Genomic DNA, 19031 nt, shown 5'->3' on the forward strand with positions numbered 1-19031 from the left:
ATGGATCGAGTGAAGTTTGCCATTAACATTGTTGGATGCCGAGTCAGTGGTCTAAAGGTAAAATGTTGGAGCACAAAACCGTAGGTCTTAAGTTCCAGTCCTGAATGCTAGATCGTGAATATGCATTGCTGAAGAGTTCCATACTAGGATGAAAATGCAGTCCAGTGCTTCCAGTTTGTTTGTTTTTTCAATGGTAGTAGTTTAGTTTAAATCGACTGATGAATTCAATTATTATAAAATACAGAAAACATAATAAAACCAAATAAATATATTTATTTACTTATGAGTTATAAAATTTAATAAAAATATAGGGTACACTAAAAAAGAGATTGGTATACAAAAATAGTCTTGGGTAAAAGCACAAATAATATAACATTAATAAAAAGGTCATATATATAAGGATTGAAAATGGAGATTCATACGTGTGATGAATTAGGTGCACAAATTGTGTTGACATTGATCAATGCTGTCCTATAGTACTGATTTAACAGTTTTGTGAGTAGTAGGTTTGAAGAGCCTGATATAAAATACAAAGAACAATAGTAACAATAATAAGCATAATCATCTAGAGTTTCTGAGGAAATATAATAAATTATTAGTATAGTGGTTACTAGTTCTTATTTGCTCAACATTATGAAAGAATGATTCTTCTTGGAATGTTTAAAAAATAGATATGTGACAAAGATGATTTTGACGAGCCAAGAGCATGACTACAGAGTTCAGGGGTCGAATGCTTGAGGCTAGTCACAAAAACAATTTGGGTTCAGTTGATAAGTGTTTGGACACGTAAGGTGAAATGGTTCAATGGTGTTTACAACGGCACATATGGAGTCATTCTCCATCTTCTGCTAAATTTTAATTTTCCCAATTCCGTTAAATATGTTATTTTATTTTAATCTTTTCGAATAATATTCCTGATAATTATTCTTTATCATTACTATTGTGGATAATACGTTATTTCAATTCCTTTCCCATTCTCATCGTATTAATGTATTTATTTAAACACATAAACATTGACACAAGGATGCGCCAGTCATTCAACATGTGTGAAGGCTGAGGTACTGCTCGGGCGTCAAAACCGAAGCAGGTGGTTTTCATAGGGCATTACTCCTCAAGCCTTTCACCCAGAGGGTTAGTCCACAAGGCAATGGAGCTACGTGAGCAGATGCAGTCCCATGGTAGCCGGTGACCAACAGTAGCTTCGTACTCTATTTATCCCCTAGGATCCAGGAGCCCATGTGCACCATTGGTTTGAAATCAGGGGTTTTCAACTCCTCTAGGTGGTTCCTCCATACCCACCAAACTGGTAAAAGCGACAGACACTTGCTTTTCATCCTCTCACATTTGTCAACAACACTCCCGTTGCGAAAGGCCAATCAGCAGAACTTCCCTGGCAGGGGCTGTATATGCGTGGTCATGTGAGAACATTTCGAGAGGGAGGCATTTGGTAACTAACCAAAAATTAGGAAGTAATATTTTTACAGGTAATTCATGTTAGTGTAGTAGTGGATATTCGTGATTTGAGATCGAATATATAAAGTACAGGCCTGGATCATAACAAGTTGTAAATATGACATTTTTGTTCTAAGCAGCAAAATGTAGAGCACCTATTGATAATATTATCTAAAACGATAGTCTTCGCAAATTAAGCTATACAGTTCAAAGAACAAACCTTCATTACTGAGATTTAGATGCATCCAGGTGACGAGTTCTAGACATTCCTGGGTCCTACTGAAAGCAAAAACTAAACTTTTTTGCAACTATTTCAGCTATAATATCGTAATAACTATGCCAGGACTACAGACTTGTATTTCTAATTACACAATATAACATGAAAGAGTAGCTACATATGTGCAAAGAATAACAATAAACACATAAAACTATACCTTGATGTACAAATACTGTTGCGTTTATTTGATATTAAATCTAAATTTGAATTCGGTGAACAGTTGATTGGTGAATGCAATAAATCCATTGTTCTATGAGACAGAGATGGAGTTTTATTGCAACTACATGAAGGTGAACAAGTTAAATTATTTGATATACAACTACCACCACTACAACCACCTTCAAGTAATGGTTCATTACTTAAATTTATATTTTCTAAACAACGTTGAATATGTATAACATTTGTATCATCATTAGAACAGTGGTGTTGTTCATCAGTTACAGTAGAAATAGGATAATGATTTTGTATGTAATGATTTATATGTGATTGAAGACTTTCATCAGTATTTGAATCAAGACGTTTCAAAACATTATGCAATTGTACATCGATCGAAGCTAATGATACTGCTAGATCACGTGAAACTGAAGTACTATCATGTAAATGATGAGATGATATATGTGGATTATTTGAATTTCTGAGATAATTACATGAAATTGGAGAACGAGGCACTGACACTGAACGTTTTACGCGTGAAACATTAGGATTTTGATGATAATGATGACAATAAGATAAACGAGAATGTAATCTATTATTAACAGATTCATTTAAATCATTAATACATGTAGTGACAATTGAATCCTGAGGTAGTAATGGAATATTTGTATCGTTTTCATTCGTTAAATTTGTAAACACTGATGAATTTCTTTTCTCTTGGATATTTTTAGTATTAATATTTTGTTTGTCTGTTTTAGAGATTGGTAAAACATTAGAAGATGGTTGTTCTGTGTTAGTCTGCTCTTGTAATGCTGATAAACTGGCATCTAAATTGTCTAGACGTCGTTTGTAAGTTTTATAAAGTAACTAGGAAGTAATAAGAGTAAGATATAAACTTCAATCAAATATACACAAAGAATCAAACGTGATAAAAAAGGTAATATTAAGAAAAATTACATATTGTAACTATTTGTTCGTACATTTTTATCAGTTAATAAGAAAGTCACGGTTTATATTAAATACCGATTTCAGTTAAACAGAAACTGAAAACCAGGAAGCACTGTACAATTGTATCATCCTAGTATGGAACTCTTTAGCAGTGTGTCCATCCATTATACTAACAGACATCCAAACCCAGAAACATCAGGCCTCACAGCGATCGCAGTCACTGGTATACATATTTAGCTTGAATCGATCCACCATATTGTGTAATCATTTTCCATTGGATGGAGGTTCAGTGATCCAAAGATTAAACACGACGCAGGACCCTGATTTGATCTTTAATGGGGGTGTGGATATGCACTGCTGAGAAGTACCGTATTGGGATGGAAAAAGCTGTCTAGTAACCCCTGATTATCAATGATTGTCCAACTACAACCAGTAAGAGTTGTAAACTTTAAAATTTGGCAATCACTACAAACTCCTATTAATAATTCCCGATCGAAGCTGCTACCTTGACGCGGTGGTCGGGCTTGCCTATCGTGATGACCCAACCGAGCTATATTGGCTGGAACATATGTTCCTGCAGGTTCTACCATGCCAGGCAGGTCGATTGGCGAACGGTAAGACTAAAAGCAGCAACTCAAGGTCTGAGGGCGAAGTCGTACTGCTGACTGTAGAGAGGTGTGACAGCAGTAAGGTGTTTCCCTCGGACAACCAGCATCTGTAGTGATGCTGCCTTCCCACAAGGAGGGGTGGGGTTAGAAAAGGTCGACCCTAAAAATGCACACCTCACCTTACCTCACGGATTTCCGTCTCCGGCGGTAAGGCCCCTTGAAGAACGGAGCTAACACGTCAAAAACCTTCCACAAAAAGGCCGTGCGCGACCGGCCTCAAGCAGTTGTCCCTTGGGCTCTGCGGTCACGCTCCCAGGTCGTCAAGACCAACACTAATCCAATTTCCTTTTCAGGTTCATCAAGAAATACCCTTCCACGGTGTGGGCAGCCGGGAAGTGACATCAGCCCTCATACCCGTAACAGCACAAGAGACCAAGGTGGTCACATTCAAATCCTTCCTACACCTCCTAATACCTCTCTTATCCTCCCGACTAACCCTCCTTACGTCTCTTTATCACCTCGCACCGCTAGGGCAAACGATTCGAGTACGTGGAACGCCATCCCTGGTCTCCTGAAACCACGCTCTAAACTACACGTAGGAGCTTTTAACGTACGAACACTGTGCCAAATAGGACAGCAGGCTTCCTTAGCTAGGACTTTAGAATCTCGCGCCATCGATGTGTGCTGCGTCTCCGAAACGCGCATACAAGATCCGAGTAGCGTCATTCATTTGACCTCACCATGCCAAAATAAAGAACCGACTCGATTTACGCTTCGTGTATCTGGAAGCCCTGATTCTGCTTCCCGTGGCCTCGCCGGCGTAGGTATAGCATTGAGTCCTAAGGCAGAACTAGCTCTCTTAGAGTGGATCCCAGTAAACAGTCGTTTGTGCGCTGTCCGACTAAACGGAACAGTAAGAATCCGGAAAGATAGGGACACTCGTCGTTGCCTCTTCGTCGTCTCTGCCTATTCTCCCACTGACTGCAGCTCAGATGATGTAAAAGATGAGTTTTACAGAAAGCTTTCGGACCTTCTCCGAAAAGCTAAGCGCTCGGATGTAGTAATAGTGGCCGGTGACTTTAATGCTCAAGTAGGTAAACTAAGCGATAAGGAAAGACACCTAGGTGGATCCTATGGTGTCGTGGCTCAAAGAACAGATAATGGCGACCGTCTGTTGCAGCTATGCTCAGATAACCGCCTGTTCCTTGCAAATACTAACTTTAAGCATAAGGAAAAACATCTTTTAACATGGCGACCCCCTAATTCGTCCCAACGTTGGACCTAAATAGATCACATCGCTATCAGCCACCGATGGAGGGGCTCGATAGAAGACTGTCGCTCATTCTGGAGCACATGCCTAGATTCAGATCATGCTCTAGTGCGAGCGCGTATTTGTCTGCGTCTTACTGGACGTAGGAAAGATCCTGCAAGGAAACCTCTTAGGGCCCTACTTAATGATAGTCAAGCTAAGAATATATTTCAGGAACAACTAGGAAAACAGTTAGGCAGCCATATATGTGATGCCCACCCCGAGGCAGCATGGAACGATATCCGAAAAGCTGTGGAAACAGCAGTGATATCTGCTAGTAAGGTAAACCGTAAAGTTAGGGAGCAACACTGGATCTCAGCAGTATCTATCGCACTGATAGATGCTCAAAAACTCATTCCACCTGGCTCTGAACATAATGAAGAGCGGAGTCAGCTTAAGCGCAAGCTGACAAGAAGTCTACGCAATGATCGCGAACAGTGGTGGGTAGCGAAAGCAAGAGAGATGGAAAAGGCAGCGGCAATAGGTAATAGCAGACAATTGTTTAGACTCGTTAAGGAAACCGGAATTAGGAACCCGACCGTTAGCGAAACAATCTCAGAGAAAGATGGACATATTATTCATTCTCAATCCAGGAGATTGGATCGATGGGCAGAACACTTTAGGGATCAGTTCAACTGGCCTTCAGCCACACTTCGGTTTCCCACGATCTCCAGTCAACCTGAATGGCAAGTTAATTTAAGTCCTCCGACTGTTTACGAAGTTGGAAAAGCCATAGGAAATCTGAAGCGAGGGAGAGCAGCAGACACTGACAGGTTTACTCCTGAGATTTTTGAGGATGGTGGTCCAGTATTAGCAGTGAGATTAACTGAGGTCTTAGGTAAAATTTGGGAACTGGACGTAATCCCATCTGACTGGTCTCAATCACTGATTGTGTCAGTCTATAAGAAAGGACAAAAGTCCTCCTGTGACAATCACAGAGGAATCAGTTTGACAAATATAGTATCTAAAATATTAGCTTCAATAATACTTCGACGCCTAACTAAAGCTCGTGAAGAGCAGACTAGAGAAAACCAGGCTGGTTTTCGACCTGGACGTGGTTGTATAGATCAGATATTCACACTACGTCAGGTTCTAGAACAGAGACACACATTCAGACGCCCCACAATGGTAGTATTTCTCGACCTTAAGGCGGCATTCGACTCCGTTGATCGTGAGGTTCTATGGCAGTGTTTGTCACTGAAAGGAGTACCAAAGAAGTACATTAACCTTATAAAGGCTCTCTACTCGAACACAACAGGTAGAGTGAGAGCTTATGGCGAACTGTCATCAGAATTGATTACGTCAAGTGGTGTTCGTCAGGGCTGCCCACTCTCCCCATTCTTGTTCAACTTTGTCATTGACGTACTTTTAGAGATAACACTCTCCTCATCTAAATTTACAGGGGTTGAACTTCTACCAGGAGGTTCACTTGTTGACTTAGAATATGCTGATGACATAGTTCTATTTGGTGAAGACGCTGACAAAATGCAGAGTCTTCTGACCACTCTAAGCAACAATGCAAGCATGTTCGGGATGCGATTCTCTCCCTCGAAATGCAAAATGTTGCTTCAGGATTGGGTTACATCGACACCCGAACTAGTGATAGGGAGTGAAGTAGTTGAGTGTGTCGACCGCTTCACTTATCTTGGAAGTCTCATCAGCCCTTGTGGTTTGGTGTGTGACGAAATCTCAGCACGGATACAGAAGGCTCGACTAGCTTTTGCCAACTTGCGTCATTTATGGCGTAGGCGAGATATCCGTCTATCAACCAAAGGACGTGTTTACTGCGCAGCAGTTCGTTCCGTCCTACTTTATGGCAGTGAAACATGGCCGGTAAGAGTAGAGGATATCCGTAGGTTACTAGTATTCGATCATAGGTGTCTTCGAAACATTGCTCGTATATCATGGGACCATCGAGTAAGTAACACAGTTGTTAAGAAAACGGGTACTAGGTAAGGATGGCAAATCAATTGATGACGTAGTGAAACTTCATCAGTTGAGAAGGCTGGGACACGTGTTACGTATGCCCAACGACCGACTGCCTCGATGTGCGATGTTCAATGGTATAGGCGTAGGATGGAAGAAAGCTAGGAGCGGCCAGACCAAAACATGGCACAAGTCCATGAAGTCACAGACAATTGGTCTGAGTCATGTTGGTAGGTGTAGACTACCTGGTTGGGGACCGCGAGATGACAGCAACCGATGGTTAGAGACCCTGAATGACATGGCTCAAAATCGTTCGCAATGGCGCAAGTGCATCCACTCTCTGTGTTCTCCCAAACTCTAATCTTCTGAATTATTCATGTCCCTTTTTCCCTCTTTCCAAATTTCTTTCACTGGATTATACTCTTTAAATAACATCTCCAAACCCTAATCTTCCCGATTACTGCTTATACTCTTGCTACCTCTACCACTACGGGATTTGAATCGACAACTGCATCTCTGTGCTAATGTGGTGTGGCAACTCGAACTGATGTACGTACGTACGAAGTTCTACGTTGTTACTGACTGACTGACTGACCTATTAATAATTAGAAAAAAATAGTCTCTACATTTTTACTGTACTTGTATACCACTTAAATATCTAATAATTTTCAAAACTGAACAAAGGTGAACTTCCTATTTAAAAAAAAAATTAAGTGAATAGGAAATTCAAAAATATGGTTATTTATCAGTATAGAGGTTTGTGGAGATTACCAAATTTTATTGATATCACGAACCAACCTGAATTAGACACCCGTTAAAAACTAGAAAGCAACTGAACAGCAGTATTATCCTAGCATAGGGTTCACCAAGATTATGCATCCACAACTGCCACTGTGGAACACTTAACCTCTAAGTACACACTACTGAGGAGAAACAGCCGTCCAGTGTTTCTTGTGAATATCTACTTAGGTTATTTGTTGAAGTTTCGTAAACACTAGTTTTGTGAATTGGGTGTATTTTCAAAACACTGACTATAAGTTTTCTTCACTCTTTATCAGGTTGTGAAACAAAAACATACCTACTGACGACCGACTATAGTTGTACTTATTGATTTTAAAGCAGTATTAGATAGGCTTCATGGCAGTGCCTATCATTGAAAGATTTATAGAAGAAGTATGACAGCGTTGTACAAGCTCTATACACGAATACTGATCAAGTAAAAGCTAATAGGGAACTGTTCCCATTTTTCCATTAGTCATAGACATGCTTTTAAAGACAAAGCTCTCACCGTCTGACTTTCCAAGAGGTGGTCTCACTTGCTGACTTAGAATACACAGTTGACATAGTTCTGTTCGGTAAAGACACAGTCTTCGTGGTTAGCATCTGAAGAAATCTCGACGTGAATTTAAAAAGTTTGTTTAGCTTTTGTCAACTTGAGTCACTTGTTAAGAATTGAGATATCCGTTTGTCGACCAAATGATAAGTGCACTGTGCAAAAGGAGCAACTCAATGTCTGAGGACTAAGTCGTACTGCTGACTGTAGAGAGGTGTGACAGCAGTAAGGTGTTTCCCTCAGACAACCAGCATCTGTAGTGATGCTGCCTTCCCACAAGGAGGGGTGGGGTTAGAAAAGGTCGACCCTAAAAATGTCACACCTCACCTTACCTCACGGATTTCCGTCTCCGGCGATAAGGCCCTATGAAGAACGGAGTCAACACATTAAAAACCTTCCACGAAAAAGCCGTGCGCGACCGACCGCAAGCAGTTGTCCCTTGAGCTCTGCGGCCACGCTCCCAGGTCTTCAAGACCAACACTAATCCAATTTCCTTTTCAGGTTCCTCAAGAAATACCCTTCCACGGTGTGGGCAGCCGGGAAGTGATATCAGCCCTCATACCCGTAACAGCACACGAGACAAAGTTAGTCACATTCAAATCTTTCCTACACCTCCTAATACCTCTCTTATCTCCATGACTAACCCTCCTTACGTCTCTTTATCACCTCGCACCGCTAGGGCAAACGATTCGAGTACGTGGAACGCTATTCCTGGTCTCCTGAAACCACGCTCTAAACTACACGTAGGAGCTTTTAACGTCCGAACACTGTGCCAAATGGGACAGCAGGCTTCCTTAGCTAAGACTTTAGAATCCTGCGCCATCGATGTGTGCTGCGTCTCCGAAACGTGCATACAGGGTCCGAGTAGCGTCATTCACTTGACCTCACCATGTCAAAATAAAGAACCGACTCGATTCACACCTCGTGTATCTGGAAGCCCTGATTCTGCTTCCCGTGGCCTCGCCGGCGTAGGTATAGCATTGAGTCCTAGGGTAGAACTAGCTCTCTTAGAGTGGATCCCAGTAGACAGTCGTTTGTGCGCTGTCCGACTAAACGGAACAGTAAGGATCCGAAAAGATAGGGACACTCGTCGTTGCCTCTTCGTCGTCTCTGCCTATTCTCTCACTGTCAGTCAGTCAGTCAGTAACAACGTAGAACTTCGTACGTACGTACATCTCACTGACTGCAGCGCAGATGATGTAAAAGATGAGTTTTACAGAAAGCTCTCCGACCTTCTCCAAAAAGCTAGGCGCTCGGATGTAGTAATAAGGGCCGGTGACTTTAATGCTCAAGTAGGTAAAGTAAGCGATAGGGAAAGACACCTGGGTGGATCTTATAGTGTCGTGGATCAAAGACCAGATAATGGCGACCGTCTGTTGCAGCTATGCTCAGATAACCGCCTGTTCCTTGCAAATACTAACTTCAAGCATAAGCAAAAACATCTCTTAACATGGCGACCCCCTAATTCGTCCCAACGTTGGACCTAAATAGATCACAACGCTATCAGCCACTGATGGAGGGGCTCGACAGAAGATTGTCGCTCATTCTGGAGCACATGCCTAGATTCAGATCATGCTCTAGTACGAGCGCGTATCTGCCTGCGTCTTACTGGACCTAGGAAAGACGCTGCAAGGAAACCTCTTAGGGGCCTACTTAATGATAGTCAAACTAAGAGTATATTTCAGGAACAACTAGGAAACCAGTTAGGCAGCCATGTATGTGATGTCCACCTCGAGGCAGCATGGAATGATATCTGAAAAGCTGTGGAAACAGCAGTGATATCTGCAAGTACGGTAAACCGTAAGGTTAGGGAGCAACACTGGATCTCAGCAGTATCTATCGCACTGATAGATGCTCGGAAACTCATTCCACCTGGCTCTGAACATAATGAGAAGCGGAGTCAACTTAAGCGCAAGCTGACAAGAAGTCTACGCAATGATCGTGAACAGTGGTGGGTAGCGAAAGCAAGAGAGATGGAAAAGGCAGCGGCAATAGGTAATAGCAGACAATTGTTCAGACTTGTTAAGGAAACCGGTATTAGGAAACCGAATGTTAGCGAAACAATCTCAGAGAAAGATGGACATATTATACATTCACAATCTAGGAGATTGGATCGATGGGCAGAAAACTTTAGGGATCAGTTCAATTGGCCTTCAGCCACATTTCGGTTTCCCATAATCTCAAGTCAACCTGAATGGCAAGTTAGTGTAGGTCCTCCGACTGTTTACGAAGTTGGAAAAGCCATAGGAAATCTGAAGCGAGGGAGAGCAGCAGACACTGACAGGTTTACTCCTGAGATTTTTGAGGATGGTGGTCCAGTATTAGCAGTGAGATTAACTGAGGTCTTAGGTAAAATTTGGGAACTGGACGTAATCCCATCTGACTGGTCTCAATCACTGATTGTGTCAGTCTATAAGAAAGGACAAAAGTCCTCCTGTGACAATCACAGAGGAATCAGTTTGACAAATATAGTATCTAAAATATTAGCTTCAATAATACTTCGACGCCTAACTAAAGCTCGTGAAGAGGAGACTAGAAAAATCAGGCTGGTTTTCGACCTGGACGTGGTAGTATTTCTCGACCTTAAAGCAGCATTCGACTCTGTCGATCGTAAGGTTCTACGGCAGTGTTTGTCATTGAAAGGAGTACCAAAGAAGTACATTAACCTTGTCAAGGCTCTCTACTCGAACACAACTGGTCGAGTGAGAGCTTATGGCGAACTGTCGTCAGAATTGATTACACCAAGTGGTTTTCGTCAGGGCTGTTCACTCTCTCCATTCCTGTTCAACTTTGTCGTCGACGTACTTTTAGAGATAACACTTTCCTCGTCTAAATTTACAGGGGTTGAACTTCTACCGGGAGGTTCACTTGTTGACTTAGAATATGCTGATGACATAGTTCTATTTGGTGAAGACGCTGACAAAATGCAGAGTCTTATGACCACTCTAAGCAACAATGCAAACATGTTCGGGATGCGATTCCCCCCCTCGAAATGTAAAATGATGCTTCAGAATTGGGTTGCATTGACACCCGAACTAATGATAGGGAGTGAAGTAATTGAGCGATTCAATCACTTCACTTATCTTGGAAGTCTCATCAGCCCTTGTGGTCTGGTGTGTGACGAAATCTCAGCACGGATACAGAAGGCTCGACTAGCTTTTACCAACTTGCGTCATTTATGGCGTAGGCGAGATATCCGTCTATCAACCAAAGGACGCGTTTACTGCGCAGAAGTTCGTTCCGTCCTACTTTATGGCAGTGAAACATGGCCGGTAAGAGTAGAGGATATCCGTAGATTACTAGTATTTAGTCATAGGTGTCTTCGAAATATTGCTCGCATATCCTGGGACCACCGAGTAAGTAACACAGTTGTTAAGAAAACGGGTACTAGGTAAGGATGGCAAATCAATTGATGACGTAGTGAAACTTCATCAGTTGAGAAGGCTGGGACACGTGTTACGTATGCCCAACGACCGACTGCCTCGATGTGCGATGTTCAATGGTATAGGCGTAGGATGGAAGAAAGCTAGGAGCGGCCAGACCAAAACATGGCACAAGTCCATGAAGTCACAGACAATTGGTCTGAGTCATGTTGGTAGGTGTAGACTACCTGGTTGGGGACCGCGAGATGATAGCAACCGATGGTTAGAGACCCTGAATGGCATGGCTCAAAATCGTTAGCAATGGCGTAGGTGCATGCACTCTTTATATTATCCCAAATTTTGATCGCCTTATTTCTTCTTGTCTCTTTTTTTTCCCAAATTTATTTTACTGTATTATACTCTTTAAATAGCATCTCCAAACACTAATTTTCCCGATTACTGCTTATACTCTTATCACCTCTACCACTACGGGATTTGAATCGACCACTGCATCTCTGTGTTAATGTGGTGTGGCAACTCGAACTGATGTACGTACGTACGAAGTTCTACGTTGTTACTGACTGACTGACACTGCAACAGCTTGCTATGCTATACTTTATGACTATGAAACGTGGCCTGTAAAAACAGGGAATTCGTATATGACTAGTATTTATTAACAGATACTTTTGAAGTATTGCTCTTGTATGTTGGGACCACTGAGTGAATTGTTTAAATAAATAAAATCTATGTTCATATGCTTAAATAAAAAAACCTGCCTCGGTATGGGCACCGCGGCAGCCTCCCAGCCCTCGCACAAATCGAATGATTTACGTGGTGCATATGTATTTGGTGCCTCCTTGTACCAATATTTATGCGTTTATGTACTGTCTTGTACTTCGCTTTCTTCATTCATTCTTCATAAATTATATTGTCCATATCTAATCTTTTATACCGTTGCTCATTCTACCATTTTGTGATTTGCCTGCATAATTTTATCTTGCTGTGGTATGGTGTTGCAGTCTGAACGGATGCACATATCTACCAGGTTTTACGTTGGTTATAACTGAGTGACTGACTCTATCTATGAACTCGATCAACAAAATAATAGTGTAACAGAACAATTGCCTCGCTTTATGAGTTTCCTCTGCCGTTCTGCTGATTTGAAACTTAGCAACTTGGACCGAGGCACATTTGTCCTGCGTCCAATGTTGACCATAACTGAGAGTGAATGTAAACCCACAAGTAGTTTGTGAATCTAAGTTTATGCAATAAGATTTGGAAAGATGCTTACCTTACTCACTAACTACTTAAGTCACAGAGTATTGATAGAAGAGTTTTATTTCTCTGTGCCCTCCAAGTTGTTCAGTCATAAGTCGAACTCCTGTGTTACAATCCTCAAGGTTGTATCAAATAACTCATCATTTCAAGGTAGTAAACCGGGTCGAAACAACTATCTTATCTGCTCGATATATTAAGTATGACCTAGTGAGCAGACAAATCAAGATCGTAACAAGTAAAATAAAGTACTAGTCTTTAGTCTACCAAAGTCACTTGAATATAGTGACATAATTATATTCATCAAAAATAGCTTACCTTAAGACGAAACAATTTGCCTTGTACACGAGAACGTTCTTCAACCAAATGACTAATACATTCTGATAAATTAATCAAGCTTTTATTGGGCTTCGACTTCATATTACTTTGATCCACTTGAATTCCATCAGTCGATTTTTCTACACTGCCATTTTGTTCCGTTAAACACGTTCTACCTGGAGTGAGCTGATATGTAGAATTTTTCATATTTTCAGGAAGTATAGATGAAGATAATTTTGAATTGGCATCTAAAGACGATACACCATGGCCAATATATTTATCATTTCTATTAGACGACTCTGTTTGAATGACAGCAGTTGGAGATATACCAACTTCAGGGCATAGTATATCTTCATTAAATGTATTTTCAATTTTTTTCACAGGACTAGAAAATGCCTCTAATCGTTTACAATATGTTTGATTGTTATCTACAATGTTCAAAAGATCCGATGATGAGAAACATCTAGATAAATTGCTTACAATATGTGAATTCTTCGTTATTGTCGTAGGATTGTATTTAGTGAGTGAATTTGGTGTTGCATTACTGCAGAGATTTGAGTTGGTTTTTTTATGACTGCTAGTTAGTAACAAGGATTCTCTTATTTTTGACTGTAATACAGTTAGGTTTTCATCTGCTTGACGAAGATTTTCTTTGTACATTTCTGACCAATATTTAAAACCTTCTGATGAAAGATGGTCTTTACGAGAGGATCGTTGAAGTTTCTCATGATTATTAACAAGTGCTTTCTCATGTATCTTATTTTTGGATAATTTTATCTCAAGATATTCAGTAGGATCATCTGTAACTGGCAGATGATCATCGTTTCTAGTAGTAACAACTGGACATTGAAAGCGAGGTTCTGCAAGAGCACTGGTCGAGAGTTGATTATCGCTTTCGTGCTTTTCTACGAGTTCTTTGGAATTATTTGTATTCAGCTTGCCTACAGATAGTTTATCGAGAAGTAAAAGTGAATTTAAATGTAATGAAAATAGTAAATAAACATTAAATTAGTCGAATGCATTTGTATACTTGAATAAACATATCTTTAAGGTAAGATTATAAATGGCTTACATCTATCGTTTATTATCACCCGTTTGGACCAATATGAGATTACAGTTTGTAGACTTAGTCTAGAAACTGTAATCTCACCCAGAAATTAACTTGGCTTTCCCTCTCATTAACACGAACGCATACAAAGAACTGCTTTCAGGAAAGTGATGAACAGGAGTAAAATCCAATCTTGAAATCATGGGAGAGTAAAATGCACAAAAACTGGAATGTGGAAAAGTGAAAGGAAGAAAAAACTAACCACGTAAAACGTGTACAGGAAGAGTACCTGGTGTTGATGATACTCCCTGGATCCTAAAACTGAAGTATTTGAAACAAAATTTAAACTCGCAACTAAATGAATAAAAGGCAGTGTTTTTCACAACCTTACAGTTATCGTGGGATCACAATATACTCTCATGTTTGAGAGACTAAAATATGTGACGAGTGATAAGCGTATCTTACTATGTAGGCCACAAATCCATAAAGCACCCAGAGTAACGACTTCGCTTTATGACTAATATCCTTACGTCAAATAATGTAGTCATTCCAAGGACAGGCCTCTTAAACTTCACAATGTGTGGCGAATGATATTTTAAAACATCTAGATAAGGGAAAGTTAAGTGAGAAGGTTAACTCGAGTTATGCAAGAACTTTGTGGGTAGTTATCGATGCTCTCAACCACCGGAAATCCGTGTATCGAGGTCAGCTAGGATACTTGCAGAGCCGATCATCCTAACATATTTCCGTTATGAGGATGGATAATGTTGACTATCCACAAGAAATGTCTTACTAATACCACACCACAGTGCAATGCTTGTATGACTTCGTCCCTGGGTGATAAATTTCTTGATTGACTGACTGACTTGAAGTCTTAAAGAATCTCAACAGACTTATCTAATATAACAGAACCACAAAGAATCAACTTATTTATTTAAAGACATAAACATTGTTACAAGGAGGCACCAAATAGATATGCACCACATAATTTCTTCGATCTGTCTGAGGGCTGGGATACTGCCCGGCTGCTCAAACCGAAGAAGGTAGTTTTCTTTGAGGGCCACACCCCGAGTCCTTGACCTAAAAGTCTGACCCACGAGGCAGTGGAGCAAAGTCAGGAGATGCAGTCTCATGGTAGCTGGTGACCAACAATAGGTTCATACGCCATTTGTTCCTTCAGGATACTGGAGGCTATGTGCGCCATTGGTTTAGAGTGAGGGTTTTCCAACTCCCTAGATGGATCCTCCATATCCACCAGTTCGCCTAAAGCGCCGAACATTCGCTTTTCGTCCTCTCAATTTCGTAGACAACACCCTCGCCGCGAGAAGGCAGTGAGTAGGACTTCCCTTGAAGCGGTTGCATGGACGTGGCCATGTGAGAGCTTTTGCAGAGGAAGAGCTGACTCTCCCCATTCCCGACTTCATAAGCTAGTGTTTCAACCAATGTGCATCATCGCCACAAAATTCGATCACTGTCAGTGTAACAACCACAATAAAGGATTACGTAATTATACATGTATGATAGTTAAGGATGAGAACACGAGCCGATCTGAGTTGACGGGAGGGTAAAAGTTTAACTCTCCTAATCAGTAGGACATAAATTACTTTATTCAGGAACGTAAATCCCAATAAAGGCAGGGAAGAATTGAGAAATAAAAATAAAGCGACAAGATTGTGAAGAAATAGAATAGAAAAGTAGTAAAATTAACACAGAAACGAACAGTAATATTCATTAGTAAATGATAGTCTAGTTGAAAAATATGACCAAGGTAGACGGAAGATAACCTCAAAATAACTTACACAATGATTTTTTCTCGAGGATATCAGACACATGCGTGCTTTAAAATTCAATCGCAGGTCTAGGGAATCACAAATTTTCATTGATTCTTCCAGTCGACGGTTAGTGAAGAAATAACTTATTTATCAGTTAATCGAGGCTACGTATATTTACAGTAGCGATTCACCAACACAAGAACAGTTTATTAGCCATATATAGACGGAAACCTTTAATAGCTTATGAATACAATATTGAAGTCAGTTGGTTGGAGGCAATTAGCAGCAAAATCACTTATACGCACGACCTGAGCCAATTAGGATTCATCAGATGTGCATCCTTTATTATGAGGAAACTGCTATCAGTAGAACTAGAATCCGTTACCCAGCTTTGAACCGTCTGAGATGTTACCAGTGAGCTACTCGAACAGTTGCTAATCTCCTGTAGAACCGGTATATTGATATTTGCTGAATAATTCCGTTTCGATTGAAATAACGTTATAACAAACGCAGTACAAAAAAACCGAACGGGCAAAGAACAACACTCACCTTCATGAGGATCAGAATGGGTTGGTGTATATCCTCTTGCTACCTCTTTGTTGTTTATGGATGATTTCGAATGCGGGCGCATTAAACCATTTGACACGACGCAACCAGTTTCCACAGATTTATCATGAGCGATTTTGCCAGAACTACTTGTTGTATCAATGGCATCTTGTTTCTTTTGACGAGCTTTAGCAACACAATCTCGAAAGTATCTATCTAATGGATGCTCCCATAAACTAATACCAGATGCACTGTCATAATAGAATATTTGGTTATTTTCATCCTACGGAGAAAAATAATTAAATATAAATGTTAATTTAGCATATGCGAATAAATGGTTATGAATTGTTTGGTTAAAGTAAATATCACTCCAATAGTGATGAACAGTACAAAAATCATTACTACTTAGTCCAAGTATCTGGATAATTTAACTAGAAAAACAATGGTTCATATTATTTTGACACGACAACATATTGGCATCGCAATAAAACTCAGAAATAATCAGTTTCGTAATCTTCTAGTTACCAAGGGTGGCTCACAGACCAAACTACTAAGCTTTTAATTAGGTCGTAGCTTCGAATTTTATTTCCTCTGCCTCGACTTAGTCAATCAAAAGGGATTACTACTTTCCACATTCACACACACTGACATAGAGCTTTGTTAAATGTAGACTAGGAAGCCTTCGTCGTCAGAGTTTGCCGGTTGTATGATATCAGCGAAACCTGATCAAGCTACGGAATTGTTTTACGATACTGTTAAGAGATCTAATCATATCTTCAATTTGCTTACATGCTTAATTAAGTGAATTACCGTTGCACTTGAAACAGATTTGTATATGAATAAAAAAGTGACCACTGCAAGAGTGGCAGTCCCCTGGGTTACATGTTTTGAATTGTGCTGTTCCAAGCAGTGCCTGAATTCGGTTAAACTAAATACATAAACTTGTGACACCTGAATATAACAAGAAGCCAAATAACATGAGACTACATCTACTTACTGTCATTCTCCAATAAACAAAGCATAACTACTACAAAACATACCCAAATTAGGTCAAAAAAGCGTAGATTAACAACCAAATATTCCTGCCACTTATTTTACTTACATAGGCATAAGACTAACGTCAACAGAATATTGAGATTATAATATGAGTATCTAAAGAATATCTTATAATACTCAGATATTCTGGTTGGAAAAAATAGAATCCCAAGGATTTTCTAGCTCTTGATCTACAATGTAATTCCTACTGTGGATGTATATTATCTTGATATTTACAAAATTCAAAAAATCCCCTGTTAACGTTTTACACTTTTCAAGGCATGCAAATAGGATATAATGAAATAGGGAAATGAGGAGCGGGAACATTAAAGATAACTGATGCTATCAAGCAGTAAACTAGAAGTGGCAGTACTTCGTGAAAATATGGTTACCTTAAGAACTTGCCAGCCAGTCGGTAAATGTGCAGAAATCCCTTCCTTAGCGATATAAAGCAAGTCTTGCTCCTTTTCAACATCGATTCCCAAACTTTCAGCATACAACATCACTTCATCTTCCGTGGGTTCATCAAAGACACTCTCCTCCAACAAGACAGCCTTAAGCATTTCCAAAGTTGCGCACCTTTTCGAAATTCTTACTTCCGATCCGTATAAAAATGGGCAACAATTCAGTCTTCAATAATAGATAGTGTAGATAATATTCACTTTTTGGTTCTGCTATTTGGTGACCCCAGGTAATTGGGCAGCCAACCAGACTCTCATCTTCAAATTTATTGTAAAGGTTGGAAGTCATGTAATGTACAATTGTAAAGATCCAGTTTACCTAAAAATGTGTTGTCAGGTGTTAGTACGACGTACTCTGTAAAAAAACAGAATTCCAATATCACCGGAGCCATCTAGTAAAATCAATGAACTACGTATACACCGGTTATACGGCACGCTTTCAGGCCATCAGTAACTGTCAATGTACGCAGTGACCAGTTATCCGTAGAAGTCCTAGCAGATTTACAGCCGCTTTGTAGTTTTATTTCTCAAATTTGGCTTAAAACAATATTTCAGTGTGTTGGAACTACTGTAAATATTATACTTATGATAAAGTAGTCAAGTCATAATATATGGTAGAGCGAAACCAAAGAATGTTGTAGCGGTAAATCAATCCCCAAAATAAATAGCTCTGTAAGTCTTAAACATTGGACGCTGGTCACATTAATTTTAATGGACTCACCTAGCTGAAGGCGCTAGGTCATGCATCCGCAGCAGATCACGAGTGGGAACGCCATGCTCAACATCCTCTGCGATCACTAGTCAGATTTGATCAGTCGATTCACGGTACGTTGATAGCCTATCAAATATATCTACGAACTCACTGGCTTCTGTCTTTTGATTTCACTTGGTGAGTACAATTCATAATAGAATTTGTTACTGGTAAAAGCGCTGTCAAACTTTGAATGCCTGCGGCATATTCATTGCTGAGTCTGACGTGATCTGGTACGCCAAATCGCAAACGGTGAGTCTGTTCCTTTTTCTAGTTCTGTACATCACTGTTTTATTTTAACTTTGATATATTGTGATATTTTTCGTGTTTCTGGATATATATATTTTTTCACGCGTTCGTTCTCGTACTTGATATTTAACCATGACGGAATAGGCACCCAAGTTACTTAGGCTAAAGAATATGTTCACACCTTCGTCTCAACTAATGCTCTTCTGGC

At 40.2% G+C, this 19031-nt stretch overlaps 1 protein-coding gene across 1 annotated transcript; it reads right to left on the reverse strand.

Moving 5' to 3' along the window:
- Positions 1-256: 256 nt before the first annotated feature.
- On the reverse strand, positions 257-17947 carry GIPC2_2 (GIPC PDZ domain containing, member). The gene is made up of 6 exons (XM_051217150.1): positions 17755-17947; positions 16331-16610; positions 13442-13902; positions 12962-13389; positions 1887-2749; positions 257-517 (listed from the first exon to the last, which is right to left on the reverse strand). Exons 4-6 carry the CDS (start codon positions 13166-13168, stop codon positions 472-474), a joined length of 1116 nt encoding a protein of 371 aa, XP_051065788.1. The 5' UTR covers positions 13169-13389; positions 13442-13902; positions 16331-16610; positions 17755-17947; the 3' UTR covers positions 257-471.
- Positions 17948-19031: the final 1084 nt, after the last annotated feature.

The sequence above is a fragment of the Schistosoma haematobium genome, chromosome 6 (genome assembly GCF_000699445.3).
Source record: "Schistosoma haematobium chromosome 6, whole genome shotgun sequence".
Lineage (NCBI taxonomy): Eukaryota > Metazoa > Platyhelminthes > Trematoda > Strigeidida > Schistosomatidae > Schistosoma > Schistosoma haematobium.